The 16117-nt window shown below is 47.8% G+C and overlaps 2 protein-coding genes across 3 annotated transcripts in view; one reads left to right on the plus strand and one right to left on the minus strand.

The window, feature by feature from the left end:
- Positions 1 to 11567, plus strand: part of tecpr2 (tectonin beta-propeller repeat containing 2) — a 69603-nt gene extending 58036 nt beyond the window's left edge. For both annotated transcript variants that reach the window (XM_085767374.1, XM_085767375.1), the window contains exons 24-27: positions 800 to 948; positions 5217 to 5358; positions 6441 to 6590; positions 11227 to 11567. In XM_085767374.1, coding sequence (XP_085623500.1) covers positions 800 to 948; positions 5217 to 5358; positions 6441 to 6590; positions 11227 to 11378 — 593 coding nt within the window. In that variant the 3' untranslated portion in view covers positions 11379 to 11567. The remainder of the gene's footprint in view (positions 1 to 799; positions 949 to 5216; positions 5359 to 6440; positions 6591 to 11226) is intronic.
- Positions 11568 to 13263: 1696 nt separating this feature from the next.
- Positions 13264 to 14635, minus strand: ankrd9 (ankyrin repeat domain 9). Its single transcript, XM_085767163.1, has one exon. The coding sequence runs from the start codon at positions 14532 to 14534 to the stop codon at positions 13704 to 13706; it is 831 nt and encodes a 276-aa protein (XP_085623289.1). The 5' UTR covers positions 14535 to 14635; the 3' UTR covers positions 13264 to 13703.
- Between the last annotated feature and the right edge of the window lie 1482 nt (positions 14636 to 16117).

Genomic DNA, 16117 nt, shown 5'->3' on the forward strand with positions numbered 1-16117 from the left:
AGCTGGTCTGTCCTCTCTTCCTATGAACCAGTCTGCCATCCAGTCCTCCCATTAAGCTGGTCTGTCCTCTATGAACCAGTCTACCATCCAGTCCTCCATTAAGCTGGTCTGTCCTCTATGAACCAGTCTGCCATCCAGTCCTCCATTAAGCTGGTCTGTCCTCTCTTCCTATGAACCAGTCTGCCATCCAGTCCTCCCATTAAGCTGGTCTGTCCTCTCTTCCTATGAACCAGTCTGCCATCCAGTCCTCCCATTAAGCTGGTCTGTCCTCTCTTCCTATGAACCAGTCTGCCATCCAGCCCTCCATTAAGCTGGTCTGTCCTCTATGAACCAGTCTGCCATCCAGTCCTCCATTAAGCTGGTCTGCCCTCTCTTCCTATGAACCAGTCTGCCATCCAGTCCTCCATTAAGCTGGTCTGTCCTCTATGAACCAGTCTGCCATCCAGTCCTCCCATTAAGCTGGTCTGTCACAATATGAATGCTTGTTATTGTTATTTTAAAGCTACGGTTGCTAAGTCGATGAAAGTGAAAGTGAAGCGTGTGTGAGCTGTGATTGTTACCTACGGTTACCACCTGAAGCTTTAACTGTTACTTACTTCGGCTATGCTGTTTCCCATCATGTGTTAGCATCAAGCTAAGCGGACTTTATATTTAGTTTGTGAGGGCGACAGTGAGGTTTTTCCAGGTGAGATGTCACTGTGTTACAGGAAGTGATGTCACTGTGTTACAGGAAGTGATGTCACTGTGTTACAGGAAGTGATGTCACTGTGTTACAGGAAGTGATGTCACTGTGTTACAGGAAGTGTCCGTCTGGTCAGTGTGAGCTGCGGCAGCCAGAACGTGTGGGCGGTCGACGGCCGCGGAGTCGTTTACTTCCGGGTGGGAACTCAACCTCTGAACCCGAGCATGATGCTGCCGGCCTGGATCCACATCGAGCCACCTGTCCAGGTAACTAGAACACCTGTCCACCTGTCTACCTGTCTACCTGTCCACCTGTCTACCTGTCCACCTCTCCAACTCTCCACCTGTCTACCTGTCTACCTGTCCACCTGTCCACCTGTCCACCTGTCCACCTGTCCACCTGTCTACCTGTCTACCTGTCCACCTGTCCACCTGTCTACCTGTCTACCTGTCTACCTGTCTACCTGTCCACCTGTCCACCTGTCCACCTGTCCACCTGTCCACCTGTCTACCTGTCTACCTGTCCACCTGTCCACCTGTCCACCTGTCCACCTGTCCACCTGTCCACCTGTCTACCTGTCCACCTGTCCACCTGTCCACCTGTCTACCTGTCTACCTGTCCACCTGTCCACCTGTCTACCTGTCTACCTGTCTACCTGTCTACCTGTCTACCTGTCCACCTCTCCAACTCTCCACCTGTCCACCTGTCCACCTGTCCACCTGTCTACCTGTCTACCTGTCTACCTGTCTACCTGTCCACCTGTCCACCTGTCCACCTGTCTACCTGTCTACCTGTCCACCTGTCTACCTGTCTACCTGTCCACCTGTCCACCTGTCTACCTGTCTACCTGTCTACCTGTCTACCTGTCCACCTCTCCAACTCTCCACCTGTCTACCTGTCTACCTGTCCACCTGTCTACCTGTCTACCTGTCTACCTGTCTACCTGTCCACCTCTCCAACTCTCCACCTGTCCACCTGTCCACCTGTCCGCCTGTCTGCCTGTCCACCTGTCCCCCTGTCCACCTGTCCACCTGTCCCCCTGTCTACCTGTCTACCTGTCTACCTGTCCACCTGTCCACCTGTCTACCTGTCTACCTGTCCACCTGTCTACCTGTCTACCTGTCTACCTGTCTACCTGTCCAACTCTCCACCTGTCCACCTGTCCACCTGTCCACCTGTCCACCTGTCTACCTGTCTACCTGTCTACCTGTCTACCTGTCCACCTGTCTACCTGTCTACCTGTCCACCTGTCTACCTGTCTACCTGTCTACCTGTCTACCTGTCTACCTGTCCACCTGTCTACCTGTCCACCTGTCCACCTGTCTACCTGTCCACCTGTCCAACTCTCCACCTGTCCACCTGTCCACCTGTCCACCTGTCTACCTGTCTACCTGTCTACCTGTCTACCTGTCTACCTGTCCACCTCTCCACCTGTCCACCTGTCCACCTGTCTACATGTCTACCTGTCTACCTGTCTACCTGTCTACCTGTCTACCTGTCCACCTCTCCAACTCTCCACCTGTCCACCTGTCCACCTGTCCACCTGTCTACCTGTCTACCTGTCCACCTGTCCACCTGTCTACCTGTCTACCTGTCTACCTGTCTACCTGTCCACCTGTCTACCTGTCTACCTGTCCACCTGTCTACCTGTCTACCTGTCTACCTGTCTACCTGTCTACCTGTCCACCTCTCCAACTCTCCACCTGTCTACCTGTCTACCTGTCCACCTGTCTACCTGTCTACCTGTCTACCTGTCCACCTCTCCAACTCTCCACCTGTCTACCTGTCTACCTGTCTACCTGTCTACCTGTCTACCTGTCCACCTCTCCAACTCTCCACCTGTCCACCTGTCTACCTGTCTACATGTCTACCTGTCTACCTGTCTACCTGTCTACCTGTCTACCTGTCCACCTCTCCAACTCTCCACCTGTCCACCTGTCCACCTGTCCACCTGTCTACCTGTCTACCTGTCTACCTGTCCACCTGTCTACCTGTCTACCTGTCTACCTGTCTACCTGTCTACCTGTCCACCTCTCCAACTCTCCACCTGTCTACCTGTCTACCTGTCTACATGTCTACCTGTCTACCTGTCTACCTGTCTACCTGTCTACCTGTCCACCTCTCCAACTCTCCACCTGTCCACCTGTCCACCTGTCCACCTGTCTACCTGTCTACCTGTCCACCTGTCCACCTGTCTACCTGTCTACCTGTCTACCTGTCCACCTGTCTACCTGTCCACCTGTCTACCTGTCTACCTGTCTACCTGTCTACCTGTCTACCTGTCTACCTGTCCACCTCTCCACCTGTCCACCTGTCCACCTCTCCAACTCTCCACCTGTCTACCTGTCTACCTGTCCACCTGTCTACCTGTCTACCTGTCTACCTGTCTACCTGTCTACCTGTCCACCTCTCCAACTCTCCACCTGTCCACCTGTCCACCTGTCCCCCTGTCCACCTGTCCACCTGTCCCCCTGTCTACCTGTCTACCTGTCTACCTGTCCACCTGTCCACCTGTCTACCTGTCTACCTGTCCACCTGTCTACCTGTCTACCTGTCTACCTGTCCAACTCTCCACCTGTCCACCTGTCCACCTGTCTACCTGTCTACCTGTCTACCTGTCTACCTGTCTACCTGTCCACCTGTCCACCTGTCCACCTGTCCACCTGTCTACCTGTCTACCTGTCCACCTGTCTACCTGTCCACCTGTCTACATGTCTACCTGTCTACCTGTCCACCTGTCCAACTCTCCACCTGTCTACCTGTCTACCTGTCCACCTGTCTACCTGTCCACCTGTCTACCTGTCCACCTGTCCACCTGTCCACCTGTCCAGGTAAGGTCCACTGGGACTGACTGGGCAGTTGTTTGTCTGTCCAACTTCAAACCAGACTAACCAGACTGCTACACATCTGTTCAAAGATTGTGGGTCAAACTTTGGAGTCACATTTTCAAGCAGCGTAAACACTAAAAGAATGTTGTCATCTGATCTGACCCTCTCAGGTGTTACTGGAGGAACATCAGCTTCTGCCATCAAACAGGAGGTTTAGAGACTGAACAGGCTGAGGAACTCTTCTGTCCCTCAGTCTGTCAAACTGTTCAATCAGAGTTTGGGCTCTAAGTCGACCCTAAGGTTCATGTACAGACTAGAGGCTGACACGGGAGTGTTTTTTCAATCCCGCCCCGTCCCGCTCCCGCAAAAAAAATCCCGTCCCGTCCCGGTCCCGTGACAAAGTAAAAAAAAAATCCTGTCCCGTCCCGGTCCCGTGACAAAGTAAAAAAAAAATCCTGTCCCGTTCAAATCCCGAATAAATCATTCCCGATCCCGTCCTGTTCCCAATTTTTTCTATGAACACAGTCATCATAGATCCCCCCCTCCCCTCTCTCTCCCTCAGCGCACTGCAGGCTGAATGACAGACAAAACAAGACGGTAGATGTGGCGTCAACACGTCTACCGTCTTGTTTTGTTATTTCAATTAGTGATAATGAACGCCCTCCTCGTCCTTTCTCTCTCCCTCTCTCTCTTTTTCTTTCTTTATTTTTTGCTTGTCTGCATCAGCTGTTTAATGCGAGGTGGAGATTACGCCGCCGCCGCATCAGCTGACTCCTCTGAGTCAGTCTGACTGGCGGAAAACGTTTCCCTACCGGTATGTTGATTTAGGTAGGCTACACCTCTACGGAGCCAGGACAGTGATCACTGAGGGTGTGCAGTGTGCATCAGTCCACACACTTAAAACTTTTGGACCGTTTTGAGCGCACCATCCTGGCTTGTGCTTCTTTGAATGTCGCGCTTTGACTCCCGGTCCCGTTCACTCCCGTTTACATTTTTTCCCGTCACGTCCCGATCACGTGATTCAAAATAAATTGACTCCCGAATCACGGGATTCCCGATAAAATGTCAGCCTCTAGTACAGACTGAGCTCTGGCTGTTGCACCAAGACACGTTGTAATGTTGGATTTATGTTGTGAGGAGTTAGGAGGTAGTTTGTGTTTTTCTTTAAATGTGACGTTTGAGGGAAACATTTATGCTTTCTGTAAATGTATGTTTTTGGTATTTTGTTTTTATTTGTGTGAAACCTTGGACGCCATGGGACGCAAGACACATTTCAGAGTGATCTGACAATAAAGTATAATCTAATCTTATCTTAACACCTGTCTACCTGTCTACCTGTCTGTCAGCCAATAGGAGTGCAGCTGGTCAGCAGCTAGATAACACCTGTCTACCTGTAACACCTGTCTACCTGTCTACCTGTCTGTCAGCCAATAGGAGTGCAGCTGGTCAGCAGCTAGATAACACCTGTCTACCTGTCTACCTGTAACACCTGTCTACCTGTCTACCTGTAACACCTGTCTACCTGTCTACCTGTAACACCTGTCTACCTGTAACACCTGTCTACCTGTCTACCTGTCTGTCAGCCAATAGGAGTGCAGCTGGTCAGCAGCTAGATAACACCTGTCTACCTGTAACACCTGTCTACCTGTCTACCTGTAACACCTGTCTACCTGTAACACCTGTCTACCTGTCTACCTGTCTGTCAGCCAATAGGAGTGCAGCTGGTCAGCATCCAGACGAGTCCTAACGACCGTCTCCTCTGGGCGCTGGACAACAGAGGCTGCGTCTTCGTCAGGACGGGACTGAGTGACGAGATGCCGGTCGGGACGGACTGGGAGCTGGTGCCAGGTACCTGTCTGTCTCTACCTGTCTGTCTCTACCTGTCTCTACCTGTCTCTACCTGTCTATCTCACCTGTCTGTCTGTCTCTACCTGTCTGTCTCTCTACCTGTCTGTCTGTCTCTACCTGTCTGTCTCTACCTGTCTCACCTGTCTCTACCTGTCTGTCTCTACCTGTCTCACCTGTCTCTACCTGTCTGTCCCTCAGGCCTGGCCGTCAGTCAGCTCGTCCTCACCTGTCTGTCTCTACCTGTCTGTCTGTCTCTACCTGTCTGTCTCTACCTGTCTGTCTGTCTCTACCTGTCTGTCTCTACCTGTCTCACCTGTCTCTACCTGTCTGTCTCTACCTGTCTGTCTCTACCTGTCTCACCTGTCTCTACCTGTCTGTCTCTACCTGTCTCACCTGTCTCTACCTGTCTGTCCCTCAGGCCTGGCCGTCAGTCAGCTCGTCCTCACCTGTCTGTCTCTACCTGTCTGTCTGTCTCTACCTGTCTGTCTGTCTCTACCTGTCTGTCTCTACCTGTCTCATCTGTCTCTACCTGTCTATCTCACCTGTCTGTCTGTCTCTACCTGTCTGTCTCTACCTGTCTCACCTGTCTCTACCTGTCTGTCCCTCAGGCCTGGCCGTCAGTCAGCTCGTCCTCACCTGTCTGTCTCTACCTGTCTGTCTGTCTCTACCTGTCTGTCTCTACCTGTCTCATCTGTCTCTACCTGTCTATCTCACCTGTCTGTCTGTCTCTACCTGTCTGTCTCTACCTGTCTGTCTCACCTGTCTCTACCTGTCTGTCGTCTCACCTGTCTCTACCTGTCTGTCTCTACCTGTCTGTCTCACCTGTCTCACCTGTCTCTACCTGTCTGTCTCTACCTGTCTGTCTCTACCTGTCTGTCTCTACCTGTCTCACCTGTCTCTACCTGTCTGTCTCTACCTGTCTGTCTCACCTGTCTGTCTCACCTGTCTCACCTGTCTCACCTGTCTCTACCTGTCTGTCTCTACCTGTCTCACCTGTCTCTACCTGTCTGTCTCTACCTGTCTCACCTGTCTCTACCTGTCTGTCTCACCTGTCTGTCTGTCTCTACCTGTCTGTCTCTCAGGCCTGGCCGTCAGTCAGCTCGTCCTCAGCTGTCGGACCGTCTGGGTTCGCTGTGTGAACGGAGACTTGGCTCGACGCTACGGAGTTAGTGATCGAAACCCAGCGGGAGATTACTGGAAGAAGATCCCCGGGACGGCCAACTGGCTGACTGGTGAGATACTGGTTTATACTGGTTTATACTGGTTTATACTGGTTTATACTGGTTTATATACCGGTTTATATACTGGTTTACACTGGTTTATAACTGGTTTATACTGGTTTATATACTGGTTTATAATGGTTTATATACTGAAACCCAGCGGGAGATTACTGGAAGAAGATCCCCGGGACGGCCAACTGGCTGACTGGTGAGATACTGGTTTATACTGGTTTATACTGGTTTATACTGGTTTATACTGGTTTATATACCGGTTTATATACTGGTTTACACTGGTTTATAACTGGTTTATACTGGTTTATATACTGGTTTATAATGGTTTATATACTGAAACCCAGCGGGAGATTACTGGAAGAAGATCCCCGGGACGGCCAACTGGCTGACTGGTGAGATACTGGTTTATACTGGTTTATACTGGTTTATATACTGGTTTATACTGGTTTATAATGGTTTATAATGGTTTATATACTGGTTTATACTGGTTTATACTGGTTTATATACTGGTTTATACTGGTTTATACTGGTTTATACTGGTTTATAATGGTTTATATACTGAAACCCAGCGGGAGATTACTGGAAGAAGATCCCCGGGACGGCCAACTGGCTGACTGGTGAGACTGGTTTATACTGGTTTATACTGGTTTATATACTGGTTTATACTGGTTTATATACTGGTTTATACTGGTTTATATACTGAAACCCAGCGGGAGATTACTGGAAGAAGATCCCCGGGACGGCCAACTGGCTGACTGGTGAGATACTGGTTTATACTGGTTTATACTGGTTTATATACCGGTTTATATACTGGTTTACACTGGTTTATAACTGGTTTATACTGGTTTATATACTGGTTTATAATGGTTTATATACTGAAACCCAGCGGGAGATTACTGGAAGAAGATCCCCGGGACAGCCAACTGGCTGACTGGTGAGATACTGGTTTATACTGGTTTATACTGGTTTATATACTGGTTTATACTGGTTTATAATGGTTTATATACTGGTTTATACCGGTTTATACTGGTTTATACTGGTTTATATACTGGTTTATACTGGTTTATACTGGTTTATAATGGTTTATATACTGAAACCCAGCGGGAGATTACTGGAAGAAGATCCCTGGGACGGCCAACTGGCTGACTGGTGAGATACTGGTTTATACTGGTTTATACTGGTTTATATACTGGTTTATACTGGTTTATACTGGTTTATATACTGGTTTATACTGGTTTATACTGGTTTATACTGGTTTATAATGGTTTATACTCGTTTATACTGGTTTATATACTGAAACCCAGCGGGAGATTACTGGAAGAAGATCCCCGGGACGGCCAACTGGCTGACTGGTGAGATACTGGTTTATACTGGTTTATAATGGTTTATACTGGTTTATACTGGTTTATATACTGGTTTATAATGGTTTATATACTGAAACCCAGCGGGAGATTACTGGAAGAAGATCCCCGGGACGGCCAACTGGCTGACTGGTGAGATACTGGTTTATACTGGTTTATAATGGTTTATACTGGTTTATACTGGTTTATATACTGGTTTATAATGGTTTATATACTGAAACCCAGCGGGAGATTACTGAAAGAAGATCCCCGGGACGGCCAACTGGCTGACTGGTGAGATACTGGTTTATACTGGTTTATACTGGTTTATATACTGGTTTATACTGGTTTATAATGGTTTATATACTGAAACCCAGCGGGAGATTACTGGAAGAAGATCCCCGGGACGGCCAACTGGCTGACTGGTGAGATACTGGTTTATACTGGTTTATACTGGTTTATATACTGGTTTATACTGGTTTATAATGGTTTATATACTGAAACCCAGCGGGAGATTACTGGAAGAAGATCCCCGGGACGGCCAACTGGCTGACTGGTGAGATACTGGTTTATACTGGTTTATACTGGTTTATATACTGGTTTATACTGGTTTATAATGGTTTATATACTGGTTTATACTGGTTTATAATAGTTTATATACTGGTTTATACTGGTTTATACTGGTTTATATACTGGTTTATACTGGTTTATACCGGTTTATACTGGTTTATACTGGTTTATATACTGGTTTATACTGGTTTATACTGGTTTATATACTGGTTTATACTGGTTTATACTGGTTTATACTGGTTTATATACTGGTTTATACTGGTTTATATACTGGTTTATATACTGGTTTATACTGGTTTATAATGGTTTATATACTGGTTTATATACTGGTTTATATACTGGTTTATACTGGTTTATAATGGTTTATATACTGGTTTATACTGGTTTATAATGGTTTATATACTGAAACCCAGCGGGAGATTACTGGAAGAAGATCCCCGGGACGGCCAACTGGCTGACTGGTGAGATACTGGTTCATACTGGTTTATACTGGTTTATATACTGGTTTATACTGGTTTATAATGGTTTATACTGGTTTATATACTGGTTTATACTGGTTTATATACTGGTTTATACTGGTTTATAATGGTTTATATACTGGTTTATAATGGTTTATATACTGGTTTATACTGGTTTATACCGGTTTATATACTGGTTTATACTGGTTTATACCGATTTATATACTGGTTTATAATGGTTTATATACTGGTTTATACTGGTTTATATACTGGTTTATACTGGTTTATACCGGTTTATATACTGGTTTATACTGGTTTATATACTGGTTTATAATGGTGTATATACTGGTTTATACTGGTTTATACTGGTTTATACCGGTTTATATACTGGTTTATACTGGTTTATAATGGTTTATATACTGGTTTACACTGGTTTATACTGGTTTATACAGGTTTATATACTGGTTTATAACTGGTTTATACTGTTTTTTACTGGTTTATACCGGTTTATATACTGGTTTATACTGGTTTATACTGGTTTATATACCGGTTTATACGGGTTTATACTGGTTTATACTGGTTTTTACTGGTTTATACCGGTTTATAATGGTTTATACTTGTTTATACTGGTTTATATACTGGTTTATACTGGTTTATATACTGGTTTATATACTGGTTTATAATGGTTTATACTGGTTTATACTGGTTTATAATGGTTTATACTCGTTTATACTGGTTTATATACTGGTTTATATTGGTTTATAATGGTTTATACTCGTTTATACTGGTTTATATACTGAAACCCAGCGGGAGATTACTGGAAGAAGATCCCCGGGACGGCCAACTGGCTGAGTGGTGAGATACTGGTTTATACTGGTTTATATACTGGTTTATACTGGTTTATAACTGGTTTATACTGGTTTATATACTGGTTTATACTGGTTTATATACTGGTTTATACTGGTTTATATACTGGTTTATACTGGTTTATAACTGGTTTATACTGGTTTATATACTGGTTTATACTGGTTTACACTGGTTTATAACTGGTTTATACTGGTTTATATACTGGTTTATAATGGTTTATATACTGAAACCCAGCGGGAGATTACTGGAAGAAGATCCCCGGGACGGCCAACTGGCTGACTGGTGAGATACTGGTTTATACTGGTTTATACTGGTTTTTATACTGGTTTATAACTGGTTTATACTGGTTTATATACTGGTTTATACTGGTTTACACTGGTTTATAACTGGTTTATACTGGTTTATATACTGGTTTATAATGGTTTATATACTGAAACCCAGCGGGAGATTACTGGAAGAAGATCCCCGGGACGGCCAACTGGCTGACTGGTGAGATACTGGTTTATACTGGTTTATACTGGTTTTTACTGGTTTATACTGGTTTATATTGGTTTATACTGGTTTATGTTGGTTTATACTGGTTTATATACTGGTTTATACTGGTGAGATACTGGTTCATACTGGTTTATATACTGGTTTATAATGGTTTATATACTGAAACCCAGCGGGAGATTACTGGAAGAAGATCCCCGGGACGGCCAACTGGCTGACTGGTGAGATACTGGTTTATACTGGTTTATATACTGGTTTATACTGGTTTATACTGGTTTATAACTGGTTTATACTGGTTTATATACTGGTTTATACTGGTTTACACTGGTTTATAACTGGTTTATACTGGTTTATTCTGGATTATACTGGTTTATACTGGTTTATATACTGGTTTATAATGGTTTATATACTGAAACCCAGCGGGAGATTACTGGAAGAAGATCCCCGGGACGGCCAACTGGCTGACTGGTGAGATACTGGTTTATACTGGTTTATACTGGTTTTTACTGGTTTATACTGGTTTATATTGGTTTTTACTGGTTTATACTGGTTTATATTGGTTTATACTGGTTTATGTTGGTTTATACTGGTTTATATACTGGTTTTTACTGGTTCATACTGGTTCATACTGGTTGATAGTGGTTTATACTGGTGAAACTGGTTTATATACTGGTTCATACTGATTTATACTGTTTTATAGTGGTTTATATACTGGTGAGACTAATTTATATACTGGTTCATACTGGTTTATACTGGTGAGACTGGTTTGTATACTGGTTTGTATACTGGTTCATACTGGTTTATACTGGTGATACTGGTTTATACTGGTTTATATGATGTCATGAACAATATGGTGACTCAGGTAAATTGTCTCAGGTGTCTCAGGTGTCCGTCTCTCTGTCCTTTCAGTGACCCCGGAGGACGAGTTGTGGGCGGTGACTGTGATTGGTGGATTGTCCCGTCGGCTGACGAAGCTCCTACCACAGCGGCCCAGTAGACCCGCCCACTCAGGCCCCGCCCTCAGCGGCGACAACGGCGACGACGAATGGGTGCTCATCTAATGTGTGACATCACTGCGATGTCACTTCCAGTTTGCCTTGTGGGACACCGAAGTAACTTGGACTGTAAACAAGGTGGTCGTCATGGGGACGGAGAGCCCAGGTGGCTGCTGGGAGATGAACTTTTCTACTGTAACAGAAAGCACTTTAACCGTTGGTGGTCTGGTCTGAACTACTACATCTAACCCCGGATCTAACCCCCCCAACCCCCCAGCTCCTACTGGATCTAACCCCCCCAACTACTACATCTCCTACCGGACCTAACCCCCCAGCTCCTACTGGATCTAACCCCCCAGCTCCTACTGGATCTAACCCCCCCAACCCCCCAGCTCCTACTGGATCTAACCCCCAACCCCCCAACCCCCCAGCTCCTACTGGATCTAACCCCCAACCCCCCAACCCCCCAGCTCCTACTGGATCTAACCCCCCCAACCCCCCAGCTCCTACTGGATCTAACCCCCCCAACCCCCCAGCTCTAATCTACTGCAGGACTTAAAGGGACTGGACCGGTTCAGACCGGTTCCACTGGACCGGTCTACTACATCTAACCCCCCAACCCCCCAGCTCCTACTGGATCTAACCCCCCCAGCCCCCCAGCTCTAATCTACTGCAGGACTTAAAGGGACTGGACCGGTTCAGACCGGTTCCACTGGACCAACTGGGACTGGACCGGTTCAGACCGGTTCCACTGGACCGGTCTACTACATCTACGCCCCCAACCCCCCAGCTCCTACTGGATCTACCCCCCCGACCCCCCAGCTCTAATCTACTGCAGGACTTACTGGGACGGACCGGTTCAGACTGGTTCAGACTGGTTCCACTGGACCGGTTCAGACCGGTTCCATTGGACCGGTTCAGACTGGTTCCACTGGACCGGTTCAGACTGGTTCAGACTGGTTCCACTGGACCGGTTCAGACTGGTTCCACTGGACCGGTTCAGACTGGTTCAGACTGGTTCAGACTGGTTCCACTGGGCCAGTTCAGACTGGTTCCACTGGACCGGTTCAGACTGGTTCAGACTGGTTCCACTGGGCCAGTTCAGACTGGTTCCACTGGACCGGTTCAGACTGGTTCAGACTGGTTCCACTGGGCCGGTTCAGACTGGTTCCACTGGACCGGTTCAGACTGGTTCAGACTGGTTCAGACTGGTTCCACTGGGCCGGTTCAGACTGGTTCCACTGGACCGGTTCAGACTGGTTCCACTGGACCGGTTCAGACTGGTTCCACTGGGCCGGTTCAGACTGGTTCCACTGGACCGGTTCAGACTGGTTCAGACTGGTTCAGACTGGTTCCACTGGACCGGTTCAGACTGGTTCCACTGGACCGGTTCAGACTGGTTCAGACTGGTTCAGACTGGTTCCATTGGACTGGTTCAGACTGGTTCCACTGGGCCGGTTCAGACTGGTTCCACTGGACCGGTTCAGACTGGTTCAGACTGGTTCAGACTGGTTCCACTGGACCGGTTCAGACTGGTTCCACTGGGCCGGTTCAGACTGGTTCAGACTGGTTCCACTGGACCGGTTCAGACTGAAGTTGGTGGTTTTCCTTCATTCAGTTTCAGTTACCATAGCAACAGGACTGCTTCAAGAAAAACATGTATAAAAAGTTGAAGGAACTTGATTATTTAGAGAAAATAAGATTTTAAAGATGGAGGACGGTGCCGTCGCCATGGAAACCTGAGCACGTTGGTTGTTGTGACCAAGAAGGATTCAGTGTGAAGTGTGATGTCATTAACTCAATAAACATGTTATTGATCTGATGATTGATCAGCATCAGTGTGTGTGTGTCTGTGTGTGTGTGAGTCTGTGTGTGTGTGTGTGTGTGAGTCTGTGTGTGTGTGTGTGTGTGTGTGTGTGTGTGTCTGTGTGTGTAGTGAAAGAGAAAGATCTTTAAATTAGATTTTTATTAAAGATCAAAGGACAGAGATAATAAATAAATACCGCACAGACTCACACAGATACACACTCACACACACACACACACACACTCACACACTCACACACACACACACACTCACACACACACACACACACACACACACACACACACACACACACACACTCAGACTCACACACAGTTTGTGAACAGAAACTCAGTTCATCAATAAAACATCTGGGATCAAACGTTGAGTCACAAATGACCTGAGTTGATTAGTGATCAGAGTCTTGATCGTGTTATTGATCGTGTTGTTGATCGTGTTGTTGATCGTGTTATTTACAGCAGCAGGTGGAACTCGTATCGTGGAGGTACGAGGTCGTGTCCGTCAGTCTTTATCTACATCGTATTTACATCCAATCACAGCAGCCCTCAGCTCTCCGGCTGATGATGTCACTGCCAGCTGTGCAGCCGCAGGAAGTCCGGCAGCGTCCCGATGCGGTCGGGTCCGGATGCGGCCAGGCTGCGTAGCGCCTGCAGCAGCAGAGGGGGCGGGGCCAGGCCGCTCAGCCAGAGGAACACCTCCTTACCCAGAATGCTTTGCCAGCGCTGCGGGTCGTCGCGGAGACACGGCGGCGGCGGCGGTTTGGGCAGAAACAGCAGCAGCAGGTCGAGGCAGCGCCGAGCGTCTCGCCGCTGCGCCGCCGCGTCGCTACGCTGCAGCGCCTGCAGCGCGGCGTCGAGGCCGCCGGGCCGCGCGCCGCCGGCCAGCAGCAGCAGCAGACAGTCGGGCCGCGACAGCTCCACCGCCAGCGCCACCGCCGACTTCCCCGCGTCCGCCACGTGGGCGCAGCCGCCGCAGCCGTCCAGGAACTCCCGCCGCTGGCTCGCCGTCGCGCCGCCGTCCTTCAGCGCCGCCATCACGGCGCCCAGGATCTCCACGCGGTCGTAGCGCACCGCCACGTTGAGGTGCGGCACGCGGCGGCGGCAGCAGAAGCTGCAGCGGAGCGGCGCCAGCGCGGCCGGCGAGCAGCGGCGCAGCAGGAAGGAGGCGTAGTCGCGGTGATCGTGCACCAGCGCGTAGAGCAGCGCCTCCGACGGGACGAAGGCGCGCGGCCGTCCGTCCTCCCAACAGAACACCTCCATCCGCCGCATGTCCTCCAGCAGCCACACCGGCTGCCGCGCACGCACCGCGCAGTAGAAGGAGAACGCCGTGCGCTCACACTCACGCTGCGACGGCGACGTGGACAGGTGCTCCAGCTCCGACGACAGCAGCCACGGCATCACGGCGACACGGGGACACAAGGACACAAAGACACGAAGACACCAGGACTGAGGACTCGAGGACTCGTCTAGACGGCGGCGCTGCGGCTCAGAGTCCAGACCGTCGGTCAAACCTCGGCTCTCAGCTGCTCAGCTCCTTTATAGCTGCTGCAGCCTGAGGCCCCGCCCCCTGAGGCCCCGCCCCCTGAGGCCCCGCCCCCTGAGGCCCCACCCCCCCCGGCCCCTGCTCAGCTCCATGTGTGGCTGTTTGTTTTGGTGCAGCAGCAGCAGCAGCAGCAGCAGCAGCAGCTCGGGGGGGGCAGGGGGGTCGGGGGGATCAGGTGTCTGACATAGTGAACATTGCGTCCGAAGACACTGAGTCAGTGTTGACCAACGACCTCATGGTGATGTCATCAATACAGCAGAAATACTACGTTGCATTTCATGGTTGTTGATTTGTTTATCGACTATTTGTGGATATAAAATGAAATAAAATAAATAAAAATATCCTGGATTTAAAGAAACATTGTGTCCCTGGTTTTAGTTTAAAGTAGAAAAATTATGAATGAACTTGACTGTTGATGTCAAATAACCAACTTTTCTCTAAATGGATAAATCTCGTTTTGTAACGAAACTCTTCATATGAGTGTGTGTGTGTGTGTATGTGTGTGTGTGTGTAAATGTGTATATATGTGTGTGTGTGTGTGTGTGTGTGTGTGTGTGTGTGTGTGTGTGTGTAAATGTGTATATATGTGTGTGTGTGTATATGTGTGTGTGTGTGTGTGTGTAAATGTGTATATATGTGTGTGTGTGTGTGTGTGTGTGTGTGTGTGTGTGTGTGTGTGTGTGTATATGTGTATGTGTGTGTGTGTGTGTGTCCAGTGTAAACACTCCTCTGATTGAATCTTTTCTGTTTCTTGGATCATGTGATCAGATCTTTAGTTTTCATGTTTCAATAAAACAATTTGTCAAATTGATGAACTTTTTATTTGTGAATGAGGACGAAGGGTTAATGATTTATTGATTTATTGACCTGGTTTATTACAGATAATAAACATGTAATAAACATATTAACGTCTGAATGAGTCACTGGACCTGATTGGTTGATTGACTGATTGATACTTTATTGATCTCATTGCTGGGAAATTCAGTTCTGGACCTGGTTTCATTCTGTGACTTTACTATGGTACTCTTTTACCTGGTTAAATAAAGGCTAAATAAAAATAAAAAATAAAAACTATTGACTTTTAATTATTATTAATTAGTTAACATGTTAATGTGTTGAAACACACACACACACACACACACACACACACACACACCCTGCTCTGATCGATCAGTCTCAGAAGGTTCGATCTCTGATCAGCTGTATTGACCCGGTATCGGTGGTCTGGCTCGGTCCAGCTGGTCCCGGTTCTGGTCTCTTCTGGTTCTGGTTCTGGTCTCTTCTGGTTCTGGTCTCTTCTGGTTCTGGTTCTGGTCTCTTCTGGTTCTGGTCTCTTCTGGTTCTGGTTCTGGTCTCTCCTGGTCTCTTCTGGTTCTGGTTCTGGTCTCTTCTGGTTCTGGTCTCTTCTGGTTCTGGTTCTGGTCTCTCCTGGTCTCTT

Source organism: Trachurus japonicus, chromosome 22 (assembly GCF_045865225.1).
Source record: "Trachurus japonicus isolate A0001 chromosome 22, Traja_1.0".
Classification (NCBI taxonomy): Eukaryota; Metazoa; Chordata; class Actinopteri; order Carangiformes; family Carangidae; genus Trachurus; species Trachurus japonicus.

What these genes read in the sequence shown, in the direction of transcription:
- ankrd9 (XM_085767163.1), bottom strand. Translation starts at nt 14,534, where the DNA reads ATGCCGTGGCTGCTGTCGTCGGAGCTGGAGCACCTGTCCACGTCGCCG.